Below are 23,949 nucleotides of genomic sequence, written 5' to 3' on the forward strand. Positions count from 1 at the left end.
AATGAGTTTAGATCTTATGAGTGCGACCGGGGAAATTTCCTTCAATTTTATAAAATAAAATTGTTGTCTCTCAACGCTAATGTTAATTAAGGACATACAGTATATATATATAATACTATGAGTGCATTGTATAACTACAGTATTTAATAGATAGACATCTCATCATTAAATAAATTAAAAAATAAATTTTTTTTTACTAATGTTAAACACATTTAGCAAAGATATAATTATTAATAATAATAATAATAATAATAATAATAATAATAATAATAATAATAATAATAATAATAATAATAATAATAATAATAATAATAATAATAATAATAATAATAATAATAATAATAATAATAATAATAATAATAATAATAATAATAATAATAATAAAGTAATATATTATATAATGAATGATATCTTCTTTTTTTATGTGTGTCTTTGTCTAAAAAAAATTAAAATTTATATGAGTTTTAAAACTTAAATATATATATATTTTTTATAATCAATTTCAAGGCTATAATTATCATACAGTACTACTGTATATACCATAAGATTATATATTATTATGATTTATAATATTATATTATTTATTATCATATTTATATTTAAAAAAAAATAATTTATTGACACTTTTATGTTATCTACTACAATACTGTATATATAAAAAAATAAAATACTATTTAATGTTTTTATGTAATTTTATTTTAATCTACTAAAACATATATAAATTTTAAAAATTTTGTTAAATTATTAACCTTGAAAATAATTTTTTTGGGGGGGAGGTTAGGGGGCGTATAGTGTGTGTGTGTGTGTGTGTGTGTGTGTGTGTTTGTGTGAGTATGTGTGAGTATGTGTGTGTGTATGTGTGTGTATGTGTGTGTGTATGTGTGTGTATGTGTGTGTATGTGTGTGTATGTGTGTGTGTKTGTGTGTGTGTGTGTGTGTGTGTGTGTGTATGTGTGTGTGTGTGTATGTGTTTGTGTGTGTATGTATGTATGTGTGTGTGTATGTATGTATGGTGTGTGTGTATGTATGTGTGTGTGTGTGTGTGTGTGTGTGTGTGTGTGTGTGTGTGTGTGTGTGTGTGTGTGTGTGTGTGTGTGTGTGTGTGTGTGTGTGTGTGTGTGTGTGTGTGTGTGTGTGTGTGTGTGTGTGTGTGTGTGTGTGTGTGTGTGTGTGTGTGTGTGTGTGTGTGTGTGTGTGTGTGTGTGTGTGTGTGTGTGTGTGTGTGTGTGTGTGTGTGTGTGTGTGGAAATATAATAGTTTCAAGTATATTTATATTAAAATTAAATTTTGTTTTTTCAAAAAAAATAGCTAATAAATTAAAAATTTATTACATTATAACAAAATTACATATTGACTGATATTTATTGTAAAATTAAAAAAAAATTTCAGATAATTTAAAGATATAGTAGATATTGTATTGTATTTTTTTCATTATTTAATTTTGAAATTTATTAAAATATTTACATAAAAATATATATAAACTTTTTTTGTTATAATGTATACCATAACCAGGGTTTTTAAAACAAGGCAATAGACAATAGATGCCAATTGTAGGTAAATGCCTATAAATGCCAGTCTCTCATATATTTTCTGGTTATCTATTATTATAATTTTATATTATTAATTAATTAAAAAAAAATATATTATTTTATAATTTTTAAAATACTGATTTACATTGAAATAAAAATAAATAAATATTTTTTAATTTAGAAATAATAACAATTATTATCTAAGTTTACAAAATAATAAATTTTTATTAGTAATTTTTATAATAATTTTTTTTTTATTAAAAAATAATAATTATAATTTTTCAATCAATTACTCAATAAAATCTCTGTTAAATATTTGTTAACCATAAATGGCTCTTCCATTTGTGTCCCAATGGGCCGCACAATGATCTTATTGTGTCTAATCTTAATAGTTACCCATTATCTATGCAAACATACATGTGCTGCTGGCATACATGTGCAACACACATATATCATTATATATAATACTTTAAAATAATGTCATAATTTCATAATTTTGTTTGTAATTGAAATTTTGTCAATCAATTTGTATTAACTTTTTTGATAACAAAATAAAAAAAAATAACTTTTTTTTGTAATAAATTTTTAATTAATAATAATTATTATATAAAATATAAAATTATTTTATTATTTTTTCAATCAATCAATCAAATTACTGAATAAAATCTCTAATATATTTGTTAACCACTAATGGCTCTTCCATTTGTGTCCAATGAGAACAGCCGTCAATGTAGCGGACGGTTAGATTGTCGACATATTTGTGCGCAGCGGCTAACTGTGGGGACAGATAGCTATCTTTAGTACCTAATAAAACCAAATCAAACAAACAAATTTAATTTAATTAAATACTACTAAACAATAGTTTTATAGCTAACTGACCCCAAATGATAAGCGTAGGTATAGTCGAAACCCTGTAGCCATTGCTAGGCTGTACAGCCGTATTATAGCCCCATATCATAGCCCGATACCAGTTCAATGGTCCGGTAAACCCTGACCTATGAAATGTATATTTATAGGCATCTAAATTATCACCCGGGCCTAGAACCGGCTGTCCATTAGCCTTACGAAACGAGTAGTCAAATATATAGTAGTCGTTTGACTGTAATGCCAGCTCCGGTAGTTTAGGTAGACTAAAGAAAAACATATACCACGATAGGAAAAATTGTTGCCATCCCTGTGCCCTGGCTTCGCGATACATCATCGGATGCGGACTATTAATAATAATCAATTTGGATACCAGTTCCGGATATTTTAGGGCAAACCCCCAGCCAATAGCACCGCCCCAGTCGTGGGCAACCAATACTACATTACGTAACCGGAGTTCCGTTAATAGATCCCTGAAATCGTCGACAATCTTATCGATTGTATAGTTATGGATACCCCGGGGCTGATCTGTTTGACCGTAACCCCGGTTGTCCACTGCTATGACATGATAGTCATCGCCATTATTGCCGCCGCCGCCGCCACCAAACTCACGGATCTGATGGCGCCATGAATACCAAAACTCGGGAAAGCCATGTATGAACAGTAGGGTCTGTTTTGCAGTCAATGGATCCCCTTTTGATACATAATGCATACGTATTTGCTGTCAAAATAAAATTAATTAATTAATTAAATTAAAAAAAAATTTTAGTATAATTTTTAAGTATAATTTTTAAGTATAATTTTGAAGTATAATTTTGAAGTATAATTTTTATTATACTTTTTAACTATAATTTTTAATATAATTTTTAGTATAATTTTTAGTATAATTTTTAGTATAATTTTTAACTATAATTTTTGGTATAATATTTAGTAATAATTTTTAGTAATAATTTTTAAGTATAATATTTAAGTATAATATTTTATTGAATAGTATAATTTTAGTATAATTTTTAACTATAATTTTTGGTATAATATTTAGTATAATATTTAGTAATAATTTTTAGTATAATTTTTAGTATAATTTTGAAGTATAATTTTGAAGTATAATTTTTATTATACTTTTTAACTATAATTTTTAATATAATTTTTAGTATAATTTTTAGTATAATTTTTAGTATAATTTTTAAGTATAATTTTTAGTATAATATTTAGTAATAATTTTTAGTAATAATTTTTATTATAATTTTGAACTATAATTTTTAGTATAATTTTTAAGTATAATTTTTAGTAATAATTTTTAGTAATAATTTTAAGTATTTTTTTTAAATTAATTGATTAGTAAAATAAATTATGTGTTTATTTTTTGTTGTTGTTGTTGTTTATAACGTGATATTAATTTTCATTATTAGTTTATTGCATATATAAAAAAAGTTTAATTATTATTACTTTATATTTTTTTTAGGTATTATTTAATTCAGGAGATTATATGATATATTTTTTTTATTTAATTATTTTATAATTTATAAATATATTGTGTATATATATATTTTTATACACTATTATATCATATACACTAATATTATTAGTGTATATATATATATATATATATATACCTTGAGTTGGACGTAATGATGTGTTCCCAGATCGGGATCCTGTAGACAATCGGGTGGTACATCCCGGCGCTTGATATAGAAATATTTTGAACCATTTTTAACCATTGAAATCAATAGATAACACGACACTAGTAGGCCATAGACTGAGGCAATAGTGGCCACTATTAGTTGGGACACAAATTTTTTCATTATCAATAAATAAAATTAATTACATATATATATTAAATATAAAATATTATATAATTAATTATCATAGAAAACATAAAATTTGTTAATTTTTTAAAAGTCTAAATTTTCTTAATTAATCTAAAATTATTTTATGTTTATATACATTATTATATGTTTGATTGTGTACTAAAAAAAATAATTATGTATTTTGACTAATATTTTTGTTATTATTATTATTATAGCTATTTATGGCCATTATTTTGTGTACTGTATTATCTATATAATAGTTATATATATATATATATACAGTATATATATATATATATATATATATTTGTTATTGAAGGCCAAACAACCATGTTGAAAATAGTTATAATGTATTATACTGTATATATATATATATATATATTATATACAGTAGTATATACCGGTATATTAAAAAGGACAGGGATGTACTCATGTGCACTAGTAGTACAGTAATAGCAATTATTTTAACATTGAGATTGTACTAAAAAAAATTTAAATTATATAAAATAATTGATAAATTTTTTTTATTAACTAGTCTATGTTTTACTATAGATTATTAATATATATATATATATATCTTAAATAATATGTATGTTTAAAATGTATTATAAAACTTTTATAAATAAACTATTTTCTAACTATATATCGTATATATAAAATTATATAATTAATTATAATCATAAATATTACTAAAATTAATTTAGTGTTTTTAAAAACTTTTGAAAAACAATTAATTATAATATATTTTTAAACAAAAATTTTTTTAAAACAAAATGTAGACATCATTTATTAATGTCTATACATGTAATATATGTTATATATCTTTTAATTAATTAATTACTATTTATTATTTTTTAAAAATTAAATTACAATATACAGGTGCAGTTATATATATATATATATATTTATATTTTAAACTTTGTACTGTATATATATAATTAATACAATTATAATAATAATAAAAAATTTAAACTATATTTTGATGATATATAATACATGTGTATAAATACCGTATAATATATATATATATATATATACTGTATATATAATATATTGCATAATATATATGAAATACTTTAGATATTACGTAAACAAACCGTTTTCATAGCAATTATAGATTAAAAATAAAACGATTTATTTTGTTTGAAGTTTCATCACTAATAATAATATACAGTATTATATGATTGTTTAAAACACACATTATATTTACAATTTAAATATTTTACAAACAAGTGTCAAGTATTAAAAAATTTATATTAAAATAAAACTTAATAATAATTATTATTAATTGTTTTAATATATGTTTTTCAGTATTTTTTATAGTATAATATTTTTTTTTACTACAATATATTGTATTGTAATATAAATAGTTATTAGAGAATATTCTTGAATTAAATTTTCAATAATAATAATAATAATACATTTAATTAATAATTTTTAACAGTTATTAAAATATAAATTATATATATATATTTGTTGTAATTTGTAAAATAATAATATAATTAATAACACGTTATGGACACACGTAATTAAAACGCACGTGAGATTTTTTTTGTGGGTATTTACTAGTTTTAAATATACAAAAAAAAATTTAATTTAATTAAATTTATTAATTTTTTTTTGATTTCAATATTAATATTATTATTAATTAATAATTTGTTTGTTTTGTGATTTAATATCATATAATAATAATAATAATAATAATAATAATAATAATAATAATAATAATAATAATAATAAAAATGTTAACAAATTATTACGAAAAACTAGACATCAATCGTAAGGCCAGTCAACTGGACGTCCGTAAAGCTTTCCGTCGGTTAGCCCTACGCTATCATCCGGACAAAGCAACTACCGGTGCCGTCGGTGATACAGCCAATGGTGGCCAACAGTTTCGGGATATTCTGGAAGCCTATCGGGTATTAAGCGATCCAAACAAACGTAAATCATATGATAGGTCACTATCGCCGCCGACAACGACAACAACGCCGCCGAAAGCTAAACACCGACGACAAGACACCCGAAGTTCCCGACGTTCAAGTGGTGGCCGTAATCATCACCAAAACAAACAGAAATCTAGTCCTACCGCCGAAGCCGCCGCCCGCAAACCAACTGTCCATACATTGTATGTATCGTTGGCCGACCTAATGACCGGCTGTACTAAACGCTACAAAATCAGCCGAAATCTATGGCCGTCTGCGAACAGTCAGTCGTCGATAATATCGGCCGATTATGTGACCATCGATGTCAAACCCGGCTGGAAATCGGGTACTCGTATAACATTTGCCGAACACGGAGACCAACCGGGTTATGGCCAGCGGCCACTGGATGTTGTATTTGTTATCTGTGAACAACCGGACAAACAGTTTCGGCGATCGGGTAACGATTTGCTATACAGTTGTCAATTGACGCTCAGGGATGCTATGAGCGAACATGGCTTTCGGATACCGACACTTAGTAGCACCGGTAGTGGTAGTGGTGGTAGTGATAGTGGTTTTTCTGGTAAACCGTTAGCCCATATAGTTATGACACGCGAACAGTTGATTAAGTTCTATGAAAACAGTTCCGTAGAGATAAGGAAAGTTGGTTTAGGACTACCCGACCATAAAAATCGCGATATCAGAGGCGATCTCATTATAAACTGTACGCTAAAAACATATTAATATATTATGAATATTATAATTATTGTATGATTTAAATAATAATAATAATAATAATTATTATTATTATTATTATATGATATAAACGTTTTTTTTATTAAAAAAATCATTTTTATTATATATTGATTTTATGATTTAATTAATTTTGTTTAATTATTATTATTGATTCATTAAACTAATAAATAATAATAATAATTGTTAACTAAATTATATCAATCAATTCATTAACTTATTATAATATTTATAATATCGTATATCAATAAAAAAAATTTTTATTATATATATAATTAATTCAATATTATTTTTAATTTAATTTTAATAAATAAAAAATAGTTATTACTGTACTAATTGTTTTATTATAATTATTATTATTAATTGATCTTAAAATTTAATAAATTTTCGAATTTACAGTAAAATATTATTATCGTAATTGAAAAAAAATCTAAATAAAAATATTTATATATTAAATAAAATTTAAAACAAACAAAATATTATTTGTTTAATTTACTATTATAAAAGTTAAATAATAATAATAATAATAATAATAATGTATTAACTATTATATATAAATTATAGCTAAATATAATTAATTTTTAAGACTCTCTGTATATAATACTTTTAAAAAAAATAAAAAATTAATATATTTAAGTATTATATTTGATTTATTTTAATAAAAACATTGAACTTAAGCAAAATTATTTTAAGATTAATAAATTATTTTTTTTAATAAAATAATTTATTGTATCTATAAAGTTATTTTAAATTATAATGCATTATTCAGCATAAATAGACAGTAGATTATACTGTATATACACTGTATATATATATATATATATAATATTATTTTAGATATTTTAGACATTGTTTAAAGTTTATTAACTTATTAAATAGTTATATAAATTTCCATTATATAAACAATAAATATTAATTTAATATAATTAAAAAAAATGCATAATAATATCAAATGTTAATAAACTTTAAACAATGATCGCCCAATAATAACGATTAATATTTTTGTAAAAACAATTAGTGAAAATATAAGCATTTTAATTGATTGACATATAATACTAATTTTTAAATTTTCATATATTTTACAATAATCTTAAATAAAATAAAATTGTCTAATTTTAAAATTATAATTATTAATTGTAAATACTATATTTTAAATAAAATGTAAACTTTTTAGTAAATGGTAAGCCTATCAATGATTTATTTATTTGAAATAATATTTATAAGAAAAGCATGAGCATGCTAAAAAAAAGTATAAATAGTGTGAATTTATTTTTATAAACATAATATAGTTTTAAAAAAATAATTTTTTAATTATTAAAGTTTTTGTTTATCTATAATAAATTATTTTATTTTATTTTTATTAAAAAAAATGAAATTGTTAATTGTACTTGGTACTATATTGACAATTGGTTTAATGTCAGATTTGGGCCAATCATTAACTGTTGATGAATTGAAAAGCCTTGTTTGCCGTAATATTATTATATTTTAATTTTTTTTAAATAAATAAAATTAATTATATTATTATTATTAATTCTATTTATTAAAATTATTTATTTAAAAACTTTTTATTATCTATCTATAATCTAATCTAATCTAATCTAATCTAATCTAATCTAATCTAATCTAATCTAATCTAATCTAATCTAATCTAATCTAATCTAATCTAATCTAATCTAATCTAATCTAATCTAATCTAATCTAATCTAATCTAATCTAATCTAATCTAATCTAATCTAATCTAATCTAATCTAATCTAATCTAATCTAAAAGTGCTTAATTCAATATATTAGATGATGCATGTATGTTGAAAACATATTATTCCAACAAATGTGTGGCTAATCTAAAACTAGAGGGCACTGTTGGCAAACAATTTGATCAGTATATTTCCGAGCTCAGGTATGCCATACGTATGTTGAATAAAAATTTTAGCGCTTTTAATCCACTGAAATGTTGGCATCTATATAAATCACCCTATATCCATTCGGACCTAAATCAGCTAGCTGAAAATTTAACATCCACATTGAAAAATCATCATGGTCTATTAGATGAAATCAGAAACTGTTTCAAATGTAGATAAATAACATTTAAAAGTATTATTTATATATATATAATACTTTTATCATTTGATTATTTTAATTAATTAATTTGATTAACTATAATCTATATATGAATACATGAAAAGAATAATAATAATTATTAGTAAATTATTAATCAATTTAATTATTTTATATGATTAAAACAAAATATTTAATTTTTATTTAATTTTATGATAAAATTATTGTTTATAAACTATTTGAATTTTAAAACTATTAATTATTAGTTTTTATTGTTGATATAGTTAAGTACTGTATAATGATTTTATTGTTATTATTATTATTTTAATAAATTAATCTTTTTAAGCAATAATTTATGTATAATATATGAGAATTTTATTATTATTATTATTATTATTATTATTATTATTATTATTATTATTATTATTATTATTATTATTATTATTATTATTATTATTATTATTATTATTATTATTATTATTATAAACTATTAATCAATCAGTTAATTATAAATATATTCAATTAGCAATTTTATTTTAATCTTAAAATTATTATAATAATTAAATGAATTAGTTAATAAAATAATAAAAATTATTATTATTAGTTTTAAAAAATAATAATTAAAATATAATAAAATCTCTATAAAATAATAATTATTTTTTTTATAAATTAAACAATAATTATAATATTCATTCATTCAGTATATTTTAATGTGTTTTTTGACGTACAGTTTATAATGAGATCGACTATGAAATCGATATTTTTTATGGTCGGGTAGTCCTAAAACCAACTTTCCTTATCTCTACCGAAACTGTTTTCATATAACTTATAACCAACTGTTTGCCTGTCATAACCAGGGTTTTTTTTATTAGAAAATAAATGCCTGCCCTGGCGATGCCCAAAATGGATGCCATAAATGTATGGCATTTTTATGCATCTATTTTATTTGCCTGCCAATTGAAAAATTGTTAAAAAAAAGCATCTGTATCGATAAAAAAAATATACTATAATTAAGTATTTAATATTAAATTAAAGGTATACAAAACAAAAATACAAACATCTTAAAATAATTGATGTCACCACCAGGGTTTTAAAAATAGCAGGTATAAACAATAGATGTCTATTTTGACAAATCCCTGACCCGCCACTGCCATGGCCTGGGCATCTATTTTCAGGTACTGATACCTATAAATTTAATTTTGTATTATTTATTTATAAAAACATTGTTTAATCGATATTTTTGTTTTGTATATCTTTATTTAATTGGTAATATCATTGGAAATAATTATATTAATTCTAAATTTAATAAACACAGTTACTTTTTTTAGCAATTTGATAGATGCCAGGCATTTATGGTATTTATTTGGCCATTGCCAGGGCAGGCATTTATTTTAATTATAAAAAAACCCTGGTCACCACCTGAAAATAGATATCCAGGCCATAGCAGAGGCAGCCAATTTCGATAAAAATAGGCATCTATTGTATATGCTTGCCTTTTTTTAAAAAACCCTGGTAATAACAATATATGCTAACGATTTGCATAAAATCCACTATCACTATCAACGCCTCCACCACTACTACTACTACTACTACTACTACTACTACTACTACTACTACTACTACTACTACTACTACTACTACTACTACTACTGCCGGTGTAAAGTGTCGGTACTGTCGAAAGCCTGAATATAATAGTCCTAATTATTGTTTTCAATGTTTTGAATTAATTTTTAATCCAAACCGTTCTCAATGGTCCCGGATTACTGACTGACCCATCAATATAACCAAAACCAGCAAACAGTGCCAACTTTTTATCGTTGTTAACAATATGACTGTCGGGCAAACAAATACTGTTAACCGTATAATATCTGCCATCCAGTTATCTTTGAATCCCTATATGACTATTCAGTTTCAATAGTCCGATATCATTGATATTCTTATCTTTTGGATAATCTTTATATTGAAACCATTTGTCGATACCGTATGTATGTCTATCATCTCCCGTATCCTGAACTGTCCGAACAGTTATAGTAAAATCGGAACTAATAATAATAATAATAATAATAATTAGTTAGTAAATAATTATAAATTAAAAATTTTATTTTATATTTAAATAAAAAAAATGTAGAAAAAAAATTAATTAATTTTATTCCTATTATATTCTAAATAAATAAATGACAATAAAAAATGTCTTTTAAAAAAACATTTATATATAATAATTAAAAAATTAAAAAACCGTATAATAGCTGCCATTCAGTGATCGGTGTAATCCCTATATATATATATATATATATATATATATATATATATATATATATATATATATATATATATATATATATATATATATTATAATATGATTATTCAATTATCAATAGTACGATATCATCGCTAGATTATTGTCAATCGTATTGCTTGTATGTCTAAACCAATTGGTTTAAACCAGTACTGTATGTATAGTCACTGTCATAACTGCCATAACTGTCCGTACAATGAATACTTAAAAACAATTAGTAATACTAAACAAAAATATTAAAATAAATTTTTTTATTTTTTTTAGAAATAAATTTTAATTATATAACAATTGATATAACAATTTCATATTACTGTAAATACAATTAATAATAATAATTAAAAATTATAATTTATTCAATAATAATAGAATAAAAGCTAAATAATATATAAATTTAAATTAATTAAATTCTAGAAATTTTTAATAAAATTCTGGTAATTAATATTACATAATATATATATATATATATATTAGTGATAGAAAATAATTTTATTAAAAAAAATTATTTAATATTTAAAAATTTATTAAATAATTTTTTAATTATAAAATTATGTTCTATCAATAATAACAATATTATTATCACCAATATTAACTTTGGGTTTTATTTTATTAATTTTACAATATTTACAACAACAACAACAACTAGATAATATTAATTGTTTATAATTAATTGTTTGATTTTTATATCGTGTTTCATAAATTTTATAACATTTTTTACTAGTTTTTCTAATAAAAATTGTTAACATCAACATTGATGATCCGAACCAAAAACTAGAAACACTGGCTATAAAACATAAAAATTCTATAAATGATATTTTATAAGATATTTTGAATTTTAACTGTGTTTTCGACCATAAATTAATATTAATATTATTATAATATATTGATTTGTTATTATTAAATGAAAATAATTGCATATTGTATATTGTTTCCATACAATCTGGATAATGTTGAATACAATAATCATAACATATGGAATCAATTTGATTTTCATTAGTTAGACAATTAATACTATTAGAAAATTCATCAAAATTATTATATTTATGATATTGATATCGTAAATAATATTGTATAGGACATATCATATACATATTGTATGAATGACATTTTAAGTTATAATTAATAATACAATTAGCAAAACATTCAACAGTTGTCTGTCGTTTTATACATTGATCTTTATTATATTGTATTTCAGGTTGTTCAAATATTGTTTTACTATATTCTAGAAAATAATCAACATTTAATTTACTAAATGATATTGGTAAACTATCTTTTTCATTTAACATATAAATTTTATGCCTAGAATTAGTTAATAAAATTTTCAATAAATTTGTTCTCTGTGATTTTTTTATTTTAATTGATAACATTTTTAATTTATTTAAATTATTATTAATTGAATAATTATTAATTATCCATCGATGCGATATTGTTAAACAAAAATTATCATAATTAATGGATTGTTCGACATCATGTAAATAAATTTCATTATTATATATATCTTGGTAAAATATACTAACAAAATTAGTTAGCGGTATTAATTCATCAAAATTATCATTATCATTACTATTATTATTATTAGTTAAATTTGTTTTATTAAAAAATAATAATTTATCAAAACAAACAATTATTGTTGGCATCGATAGACTTGGTTTGCCATCAAAGCTAACGTCCGTTAGTGTCGGATACGATAAATACAGATCAGCCAATTGTATCATTTGATAGGCGCATCCAATCAGACAAAATATATGACAAATATATTTGTTATTATCGCTAATAAATTTAATTACTGTATCAGTCATTTTGGGTGTAATTTAATTTTTCTATTTTTTAAAATAAATAAATTAGAATATACTATATATATATATATAAATTACAAAATAAATAATATCAAATTTAATAATTTTCTAAAATATTAAGTAATAAAAAATATAAATACCTTTTTTAAAAAAAAAGTTTTTAATATTTCGTATAATATATATAACAATAATAAAACTATATTACTTATTTTATAAACCTTAATAACTTTTAAATAATTTTTAATTAAAACAATAAATTCAAATAACAAAAAGTTGTTTCAATGAAAATAAGTTTATAATAATATTTATTTTGAAATAATAATTATTATTTTTTGATATAATTGTTTTGTTTTTCTGTTTTGTTAATTTTATATAAATATATTAATAATAATTAGTTTTTGTTAATTATCATTAACATCAAAAAAAATTATAGCAAAAATAATTATGTTAATTACAATTTTATTGGTTTTTTATTTTAATAATAATTAATTAGAAAATAAAATCAATTTAAGTACTATTTATTTTTTGAACCAATGTATATATATTTTTTATTTTAATAATAAATAATTTTTTTTAGATCAATATATTGTTTATCAAATTTCTATTAACTTAATGTTAATTTATAATAAATAAAATAATTATAATAATTGTTTACTAAAAATTTTTTATCTAAAATTAGCTTGCTAAATGTTTACAAAATAATAATAACAATAATTTTAGACTATATTGATTGTCGATTATTTATCATAATTAATATTGTTTTTATGATTAAAAAAAAATGCATTTACTATTATAACAAATAACTATTAATTAAATTAAAACATTAATCGTATCAATTGACGCTAAAAACACATTAATATATTATAAATATTATAATTATTGTATGATTTAAATAATAATAATAATAATAATAATTATTATTATATGATATAAACGTTTTTTTTTATTAAAAAAATCATTTTTATTATATATTGATTTTATGATTTAATTAATTTTGTTTAATTATTATTATTGATTCATTAAACTAATAAATAATAATAATAATTGTTAACTAAATTATATCAATCAATTCATTAACTTATTATAATATTTATAATATCGTATATCAATAAAAAAAATTTTTTTTTATTATATACAAATAATTAATTCAATATTATTTTAAATTTAATTTTAATAAATAAAAAATAGTTATTGCTGTACTAATTATTATTATTTAGTTATTATTGTTTAATATTAATATTATTATAATTACTATTATTAATTGATCATAAAATTTAATAAATTTTCGAATTTACAGTAGAATATTACATAATGTAAAAAATCTAAATAAAATATTTACATTAATTATATAATATAATAATTTTAATATATAATAATTTTAAAAAACAAACAAAATTTCTATCAAATCTATTATATATAAATAATGGCTAAAAAAATTAATTAATTAATTAAAAAAATAAAATAATAATGAAAATGAGTTTATTAATTTTAAAATAGTTTAATTACTTATACAAACACATTATATCATTTAAATTATATATAGTATAGATTTCTAGTTTAAAAAAAATATTTTTTAATTAATTAATTAATTAATATTAACACTATTTTTTTGACAATATTTTATGTAAATAAAAAATTATTCATTCTTTATGTAATTTATAATTACAATGAAAACATTTTTTTAGTTTATCAATTAGATTACCTTGTTGATTATTATGATTATTCAACCTAGATATTTCTTTAGCTAAATTTTCAACCAATACCGGATCTACCTCACTTTTCCAATTGAATAGATTATGACAAACTACACGACTATTGGTACCCGGTCTATATTGTCTAAGCAATACTTGTATAGCATATCTAAGCTGACCAACCAATTGTCCTAATTGTTCACCAATTTTTCCCTTAATGTTTAATTCATCTAAACATTCAGTTGAATCATATACAGCTAGACAATTTCTTTTCGGATCACCTAGATTAGATTAGATTAGATTAGATTAGATTAGATTAGATTAGATAGACAGATAGACAGATAGACAGATAGACAGATAGACAGATAGACAGATAGACAGATAGACAGATAGACAGATAGACAGATAGACAGATAGACAGATAGACAGATAGACAGATAGACAGATAGACAGATAGACAGATAGACAGATAGACAGATAGACAGATAGACAGATAGACAGATAGACAGATAGACAGATAGACAGATAGACAGATAGACAGATAGACAGATAGACAGATAGACAGATAGACAGATAGACAGATAGACAGATAGACAGATAGACAGATAGACAGATAGACAGATAGACAGATAGACAGATAGACAGATAGACAGATAGACAGATAGACAGATAGACAGATAGACAGATAGACAGATAGACAGATAGACAGATAGACAGATAGACAGATAGACAGATAGACAGATAGACAGATAGACAGATAGACAGATAGACAGATAGACAGATAGACAGATAGACAGATAGACAGATAGACAGATAGACAGATAGACAGATAGACAGATAGACAGATAGACAGATAGACAGATAATTATTTATTAGACAATGTATTTCTATAAATATTAATTAATTAATTAATTATTTATAAATTACCGCAAATAACATTTTTCAATTCATCCACAGTTAACGATTGACCCAAATTTCCCATTAAACCAATTGTCCATATAGTACCCAGTACAATTAGCAATTGCATTTTAGATAAATACATTTTTAACAGCTTTTATAATAAGATTTTTTTTTAATTAAAGAATAACTATTTTATGTTTATTAAATTTTTCTTTATAATAATATCCTATTTATACTTTTTATTTTATTTAGCATGTTCAGTTTTCTAATTTTCACTTTTTTTTATAGCTAAATCATTTATAGAATAACCATTTACTAAAAATTTATTATAATAATAATTATTTTGTTATTTTATTATTAATTCTAAATTATTATTATTATAAGTAGTAAATAGTTATTTAATATATGTCTAAAACAAATTTTATTATTATTATTATTATTATTTAGTAATATTTATTTAATAAATTAAAAATTATAATATATTTTTTTAAAAAATTTTACTTAAATAATTATTATTTATTAGGTGATCGTAGCTTAAAGTTTATTTTTATTAAGCTATAATAAATTAATTTTTATTAAATATTTTGGAATTTTTTAAATATTTATTTATTAATTTAATTAATTCATTAGAGACAATAGTTTATAATAATATCTATTGTCTATTTATGCTGAATAATACATTATAAAGCACATTAACTTTAAAAGTATAATAAATTTTATATATTCAATGTTTATTCTCTCTTAAAATAATTTTATTGAGTTCAATGTATAAATAAATTAAATTAACTTTTATTTATTTATTATCATTATTATTATTATTAATAATTATATTAAATAATGGAAAATATTTATATAAATTATGTTAAAAATAATATTATTGTAATTGTAATATATTATTTTTTTAAATTTTAAATAAATATATTAAAAAGACAGAAAGGTTAGGTTAGGTTAGGTTAGGTTAGGTTAGGTTAGGTTAGGTTAGGTTGGGTTAGGTTAGGTTAGGTTAGGTTAAGTTAAGTTTGTCTGTCTGTCTGTCTGTTTGTCTGTTTGTTTGTCTGTCTGTCTGTCTGTCTGTCTTTTTATTATATTTATTTAAAATTTAAAAAAATAATATATTACAATTACAATAATATTATTTTTAACATAATTTATATAAATATTTTCCATTATTCAATAATTGTATTAAAATTTAAAAATTATTATAATACTAAAAATAACTCATAATGTATCATCAATGCTTTTATGAACTATTTTGAAACTATTTTTTTATTTTTTTTTGTTAAATTTTTAAGTTTTTGGAAATTTTATCTATTTTTCTGGAAATTAATACTGAAACTTTTTATTGAATTTATATAGGAATCTTCGGGAATTTATGGAAATTTTAGTGAATTCCCTTTGATATTGGATTTTTGAAAAAAAATTAAAAATGCAATAAAATTTTTACCCCACTCTATATACCGCCAAGATTTTTGGAGAATTTTGTAAATTTCACCAAGTCTACACCCCTCCCCCTAAAATCCTAAATTCAAAACCCTAATATAAATATAATTTATTACCATAAATATTTTATACATTGTTTAAAGTTTATTAACTTATTAAATAGATATTTAAATTTCCATCATATATACAATAAATATTAAAATATTATAAAAAATGCATAATAATATCAAATGTAAATAAACTTTAACTATGATTTCTAAATAATAATAATAAATATTTTTGTAAAACCGGGATACTGGCCGGCCGAATGCATTAAGTATTTGCAATTTGCAAGTAGTGAAATATCATCGCCATTACCATCGCTGGCAGTATCGGCGCTATCATCGCTGCTACCTTCGTTGCTATCATCGCCGCTACATTCGCTGCTACCATCGCTGGCAGTATCGGCGCTATCATCGCTGCTATCTTCGCCGCTACCATCGCTGCTACCATCGCCGCTACCATTGCCGCCAGTATCGGCGCTACTATCGCTCCTACCATCGCCGCTACCATCGCTGCTACCATCGCTGCTACCTTCGTTGCTATCATCGCCGCTACCTTCGCCGCTACCTTCGCCGCTACCATTGCCGCCAGTATCGGCGCTACCATCGCCGCTACCATCGCCGCTACCATCGCTGCTACCATCGCTGGCAGTATCGGCGCTATCATCGCTGCTACCTTCGTTGCTATCATCGCCGCTACCTTCGCCGCTACCATCGCTGGCAGTATCGGCGCTATCATCGCTGCTATCTTCGCTGCTACCATCGCCGCTACCTTCGCCGCTATCATCGCTGGCAGTATCGGCGCTATCATCGCTGCTATCTTCGCTGCTACCATCGCCGCTACCTTCGCCGCTATCATCGCTGGCAGTATCGGCGCTATCATCGCTGCTATCTTCGTTGCTATCATCGCTGGCAGTATCGGCGCTATCATCGCTGCTATCTTCGTTGCTATCATCGCCGCTACCTTCGCCGCTATCATCGCTGGCAGTATCGGCGCTATCATCGCTGCTACCTTCGTTGCTATCATCGCCGCTACCTTCGCCGCTACCATCGCTGGCAGTATCGGCGCTATCATCGCTGCTACCTTCGTTGCTATCATCGCCGCTACCTTCGCCGCTACCATCGCTGGCAGTATCGGCGCTATCATCGCTGCTACCTTCGTTGCTATATCATCGCCGCTACCATCGCTGCTACCATCGCCGCTACCATTGCCGCAGTATGGCAGCTCCTATCGGCTGCTATCATCGCTGCTACCTTCGTTGCTATCATCGCCGCTACCTTCGCCGCTACCATCGCTGGCAGTATCGGCGCTATCATCGCTGCTATCTTCGCTGCTACCATCGCCGCTACATTCGCCGCTACCATCGCTGGCAGTATCGGCGCTATCATCGCTGCTATCTTCGCCGCTACCATCGCTGCTACCATCGCCGCTACCATTGCCGCCAGTATCGGCGCTACTATCGCTCCTACCATCGCCGCTACCATCGCTGCTACCATCGCTGCTACCTTCGTTGCTATCATCGCCGCTACCTTCGCCGCTACCTTCGCCGCTAACATTGCCGCCAGTATCGGCGCTACTATCGCTGCTACCATCGCCGCTACCATCGCTGCTACCATCGCTGGCAGTATCGGCGCTATCATCGCTGCTATCTTCGCCGCTACCATCGCTGCTACCATCGCCGCTACCATTGCCGCCAGTATCGGCGCTACTATCGCTCCTACCATCGCCGCTACCATCGCTGCTACCATCGCTGCTACCTTCGTTGCTATCATCGCCGCTACCTTCGCCGCTACCTTCGCCGCTACCATTGCCGCCAGTATCGGCGCTACTATCGCTGCTACCATCGCCGCTACCATCGCTGCTACCATCGCTGTCAGTATCGGCGCTATCATCGCTGCTATCTTCGCCGCTACCATCGCTGCTACCATCGCCGCTACCATTGCCGCCAGTATCGGCGCTACTATCGCTCCTACCATCGCCGCTACCATCGCTGCTACCATCGCTGCTACCTTCGTTGCTATCATCGCCGCTACCTTCGCCGCTACCTTCGCCGCTACCATTGCCGCCAGTATCGGCGCTACCATCGCCGCTACCATCGCTGCTACCATCGCTGGCAGTATCGGCGCTATCATCGCTGCTACCTTCGTTGCTATCATCGCCGCTACCTTCGCCGCTACCATCGCTGGCAGTATCGGCGCTATCATCGCTGCTATCTTCGCTGCTACCATCGCCGCTACCTTCGCCGCTATCATCGCTGGCAGTATCGGCGCTATCATCGCTGCTATCTTCGCTGCTACCATCGCTGCTACCATCGCCGCTACCATCGCTGGCAGTATCGGCGCTATCATCGCTGCTATCTTCGTTGCTATCATCGCTGGCAGTATCGGCGCTATCATCGCTGCTATCTTCGTTGCTATCATCGCCGCTACCTTCGCCGCTATCATCGCTGCTACCTTCGTTGCTATCATCGCCGCTACCTTCGCCGCTACCATCGCTGGCAGTATCGGCGCTATTATCGCTGCTATCTTCGCTGCTACCATCGCCGCTACCTTCGCCGCTATCATCGCTGGCAGTATCGGCGCTATCATCGCTGCTATCTTCGTTGCTATCATCGCCGCTACCTTCGCCGCTATCATCGCTGGCAGTATCGGCGCTATCATCGCTGCTATCTTCGTTGCTATCATCGCCGCTACCTTCGCCGCTATCATCGCTGGCAGTATCGGCGCTATCATCGCTGCTACCTTCGTTGCTATCATCGCCGCTACCTTCGCCGCTACCATCGCTGGCAGTATCTGCGCTGTCATCGCTGCTACTTTCGTCGCCTGTATCGCCGCTACCATCGCTGCTACCTTCGCCGCCAGTATTTGTGTCATAAAATCAATCAATTATTATAACAATTATTACAAAGTATTAGTATTTTTTTTTATAAATATTATGATTTATTATTATTACTTTTATAAAAAATACTATTATTAATCCAATGCATATAATGCTTTATAAATAGGCATAAATAGGGCAAAATAGGTAGGGCAAAAAATATTAGTTATAAAAAATATTAGTGAAAATACCAGACAATTTGTTAATTAAATTACTTAAAAAATAATTTTTGAGTCTTAAACACCGGCGGCGGCGATGATATCGGATTACAATTATCTGGTCAACAATATGTTTGAATATAAAGTGAGCAATGGCAATGTTGTAGATAATTTTAACCTTTATAAAATTGTAATTTGTCATTTTTAGATTAATTGTATAATTAGCCAGATAATTTACATTCGAATGTTTTTTCGAAAATTTTAGAAAAAATGATAGTCGACTGCAATTATTTGGCCAATCATATATTTAATTAAAAAATGACTAATTACAATTTTATGCAGTTTAAAATTATCTACAACATTCCCATTGGTCACTTTTTAATCAAATTTATTGTTGACCAGAAATTAATAGCATCGCCGCTATCATCGCCGCCGCCGCTGTTTAAGACTCTGTTTTTTTTTAAAAAATTTGTTATTAGTTTTAATAGAAAATATATTTTTTAATCATAAAAACATTATTAATTATGATCAGTAATCGACAATCAATATAGTCTAGAATTATTGTTATTATTATTTTGTAAACATTTAGCTAGCTAATTTTAGAATAAAAAATTTTAGTAAACAATTAATATAATTATTTTATTTATTGTAAATTTAATTATATTAATAGAAACTTGATAAACAATATATTGATTTAAAAAAAATTATTTATTATTAAAATAAAAAATATATAATAAATATTAAAACATATACATTGGTACAATAAAAGTTAATAGTACTTAAATTGATTTTATTTTCCATTTAAATAATATTTAAAAAAAACCAATAAAATTGTAATTAAAATAATTATTTTTGCTGTAATTTTTTTATGTTAACGATAATTAACAAAAACAATAATAGTAATAATTAATAAATATTTATATATAATTAACAAAACAGAAAAACAAGACAATTATATAAAAAAATAAATAAATATTAAACAATAAAAATTTTTATACACTTATTTTTATTGCAATCAATTTTTGCAATTTGAATGTACTGTTTAATTAAAAATTATTTAAAAGTTATTAAGGTTTATAAAATAAATGATAAATTTGTTATATATATTATACGATACCTTAAAAACTTTAAAACATTTTTACAAAAAAGGTATTTATATTTATTTTCTACTTTTTAACGTTTTATGAAATTATTAAACTGTATATTAAAAATTTTGTAGTGTTAATTAAAATGTAAATCATTTAGTAAATCTAATATTAATTATTTTCTAGAATATAGTAAAACAATATTTGAACAACCTGAAAACAATATAATAAAGATCAATGTATAAAACGACAGACAACTGTTGAATGTTTTGCTAATTGTATTATTAATTATAACTTAAAATGTCATTCATCATATCCTATACAATATTATTTACGATATCAATATCATAAACATAATAATTTTGATAATTTTTCTAATAGCATTAATTGTATGACCAAACAAAATCAAATTGATTCCATATGTTATGACTATTATATTAAACATTATCCAGATTGTATGGAAACAATATACAATATGCAATTATTTTCATTTAATAATAATAATAAATCAATTATTTATAATAATATTAATATAAATTTATGGTCAAAAACGCAGTTAAAATTCAAAATATCATATAAAATATCATTTATAGAATTATTATGTTTTATAGCCAGTGTTTCTAGTTTTTGGTTCGGGTCATCAATGTTGATGTTAACAATTTTTATTAGAAAAACTAGTAAAAAATGTTATCAAATTTATGAAACACTATATAAAAATCAAACAATTAATTATAAACAATTAATATTATCTAGTTGTTGTTGTAAATATTGTAAAATTAATAAAATAAAACCAAAAGTTAATATTGGTGAAAATAATATTGTTATTATTGATAGAACATAATTCAATAATAAATTTTAATTAATTTATTAACTATAATAAAATTGTAAATATATATAATTATATAAATATTTATATTCTGTAATAGTAATAATCTTTTATTCTTTTATTATTATTAATTAAATTATAAAGTAATTATATTTTTTTGTTATTATCAATTGTATTAACTTTAATATATATATATATATATTTATATATATATAATGTAATTGCAATTATTTTGTATATAAATTTTATTTATATTTTAAAATGAAATAAATTTTAATAAAAAAATATAATAAAAAAATTTTTTTTATATAAATATATATTTAATATATTTTTGATTAATAGTATTGTTGTCATCAGTATTGGTGTCGTTCAGTGTTTGCATTCACTCACAGATCAAACACTATCCGAACGTAACGCTCGACACGTGTGGTATCGGACGGCAGTCACTGTTGACTACAAAAAACTGTTTCAAGTGGTCATCAAATGTGACTACAAGTGTACAAAACGGACGGTTAGCTCAACCGGGAGAGTGGCCATGGATTGTATTCATCACAACTACTTATTATTTACTAGGATTTATCCCATTAATGTGGTTTGCAATTTATTATTTTATTTTATATGTTATAATTATTTAACAAAATTAAAGTATACCTAAATAAACTATATTTAATATTTGTGTTGAAATATTTTATAGGAATCATTGTACGGGTGTTATACTAAACACCAATTGGATTAATAACAGCAGCACATTGTATACGGCATATAATATACAATACTATAGAAATATAATTTAAAATTAAATTTAATTAATTAAAATATATAACTATATTTTATAATATAACTTATTTGTTACGAAAATATTAGGCTATTTAATCAAAAATACTGTACATTAACTGGTATATTTATTATTTCTAAATTTTTATAAAATTTTAAAAAATTTTATAGATTAATTAATTTAATCTTAATTATATTATTATTATTATTAAGTACCGATCGGACAATAACTTTGCGAACAGTTAAGAATAAGACAGATAATAGTCATACATATGATGTAAAACAATGGTTTATACATACAAACCATACGATCGATAATGGGATGTATGATATCGGACTCATGAAACTGAATAGTCATATATAGGGATAACCAGATCAATGGATGGCAGATATTATACGTTTAACAGTATTTGTTTATAATTTGTTATAGGTTTGACTGTACGGATGTTATACTAAACACCAATTGCATTATAACAGCAGCGCATTGTAAAGAGTTTGTAATATATATATATATATTACTTAAATTTATTAATTAAAATATTAGTTTTCATAATCAGTAATTAGTTTAAGTTTAAATAATAATAATAATAATTATTATTATTATTATTTAGATTATCTGTTTGGCTATAACTGTTTGGACAGTTCAGGATAGAGTAGATGACAGACATATATATATATATATATATATATATATATATATATATATGGTGTTCACCAATGGTTTATACATACAAACTATACAAATAATGGATACATGTATGACATCGCCTAATTGAAACTGAATAGTCATATATAGGGATTCAAAGATCAATGAATGGCAGGTATTATACGGTTAACAGTATTTGTTTGCCCGACAGAGACATTGTTAACACCGACGATGAAGAGTTGGCACAACTGTTTGCTGGTTATGGACGAACTGATCCGGATATTAAAAACGAGGGACCATTGCGGGACGGGTTGGTTGAAATTAATTGAAAACCTTATTGAATAATAATCAGGACTATTGGGGTAATCAAATTCAAGCGCTTTGATATCCAATCGATAAAGGAATGGGTGTTTGTATGGTTAGGGGTCTATCATACAAACATAAAAACATATTTATTATTATTTTTTTTTGGGTTAAAAAATTGAAATTTTTGC

The 23,949-nt window shown here is 24.9% G+C and overlaps 2 protein-coding genes across 2 annotated transcripts; one reads left to right on the forward strand and one right to left on the reverse strand.

Moving 5' to 3' along the window:
- Positions 1–2,181: 2,181 nt before the first annotated feature.
- LOC128954245 (epoxide hydrolase 1-like) lies at positions 2,182–4,377 on the reverse strand. The gene is made up of 3 exons (XM_054299821.1): positions 4,007–4,377; positions 2,409–3,114; positions 2,182–2,333 (listed from the first exon to the last, which is right to left on the reverse strand). Exons 1-3 carry the CDS (start codon positions 4,193–4,195, stop codon positions 2,182–2,184), a joined length of 1,047 nt encoding a protein of 348 aa, XP_054155796.1. The 5' UTR covers positions 4,196–4,377.
- Positions 4,378–5,943: 1,566 nt separating this feature from the next.
- LOC128954338 (uncharacterized) lies at positions 5,944–6,864 on the forward strand. Its single transcript, XM_054299914.1, has one exon. It carries the CDS (start codon positions 5,944–5,946, stop codon positions 6,862–6,864), a length of 921 nt encoding a protein of 306 aa, XP_054155889.1.
- Positions 6,865–23,949: the final 17,085 nt, after the last annotated feature.

This window comes from Oppia nitens, unplaced genomic scaffold, assembly GCF_028296485.1.
Source record: "Oppia nitens isolate AA-2021 unplaced genomic scaffold, nextdenovo-longstitch-racon4-pilon3 scaffold26_pilon_pilon_pilon, whole genome shotgun sequence".
Taxonomy (NCBI): Eukaryota; Metazoa; Arthropoda; class Arachnida; order Sarcoptiformes; family Oppiidae; genus Oppia; species Oppia nitens.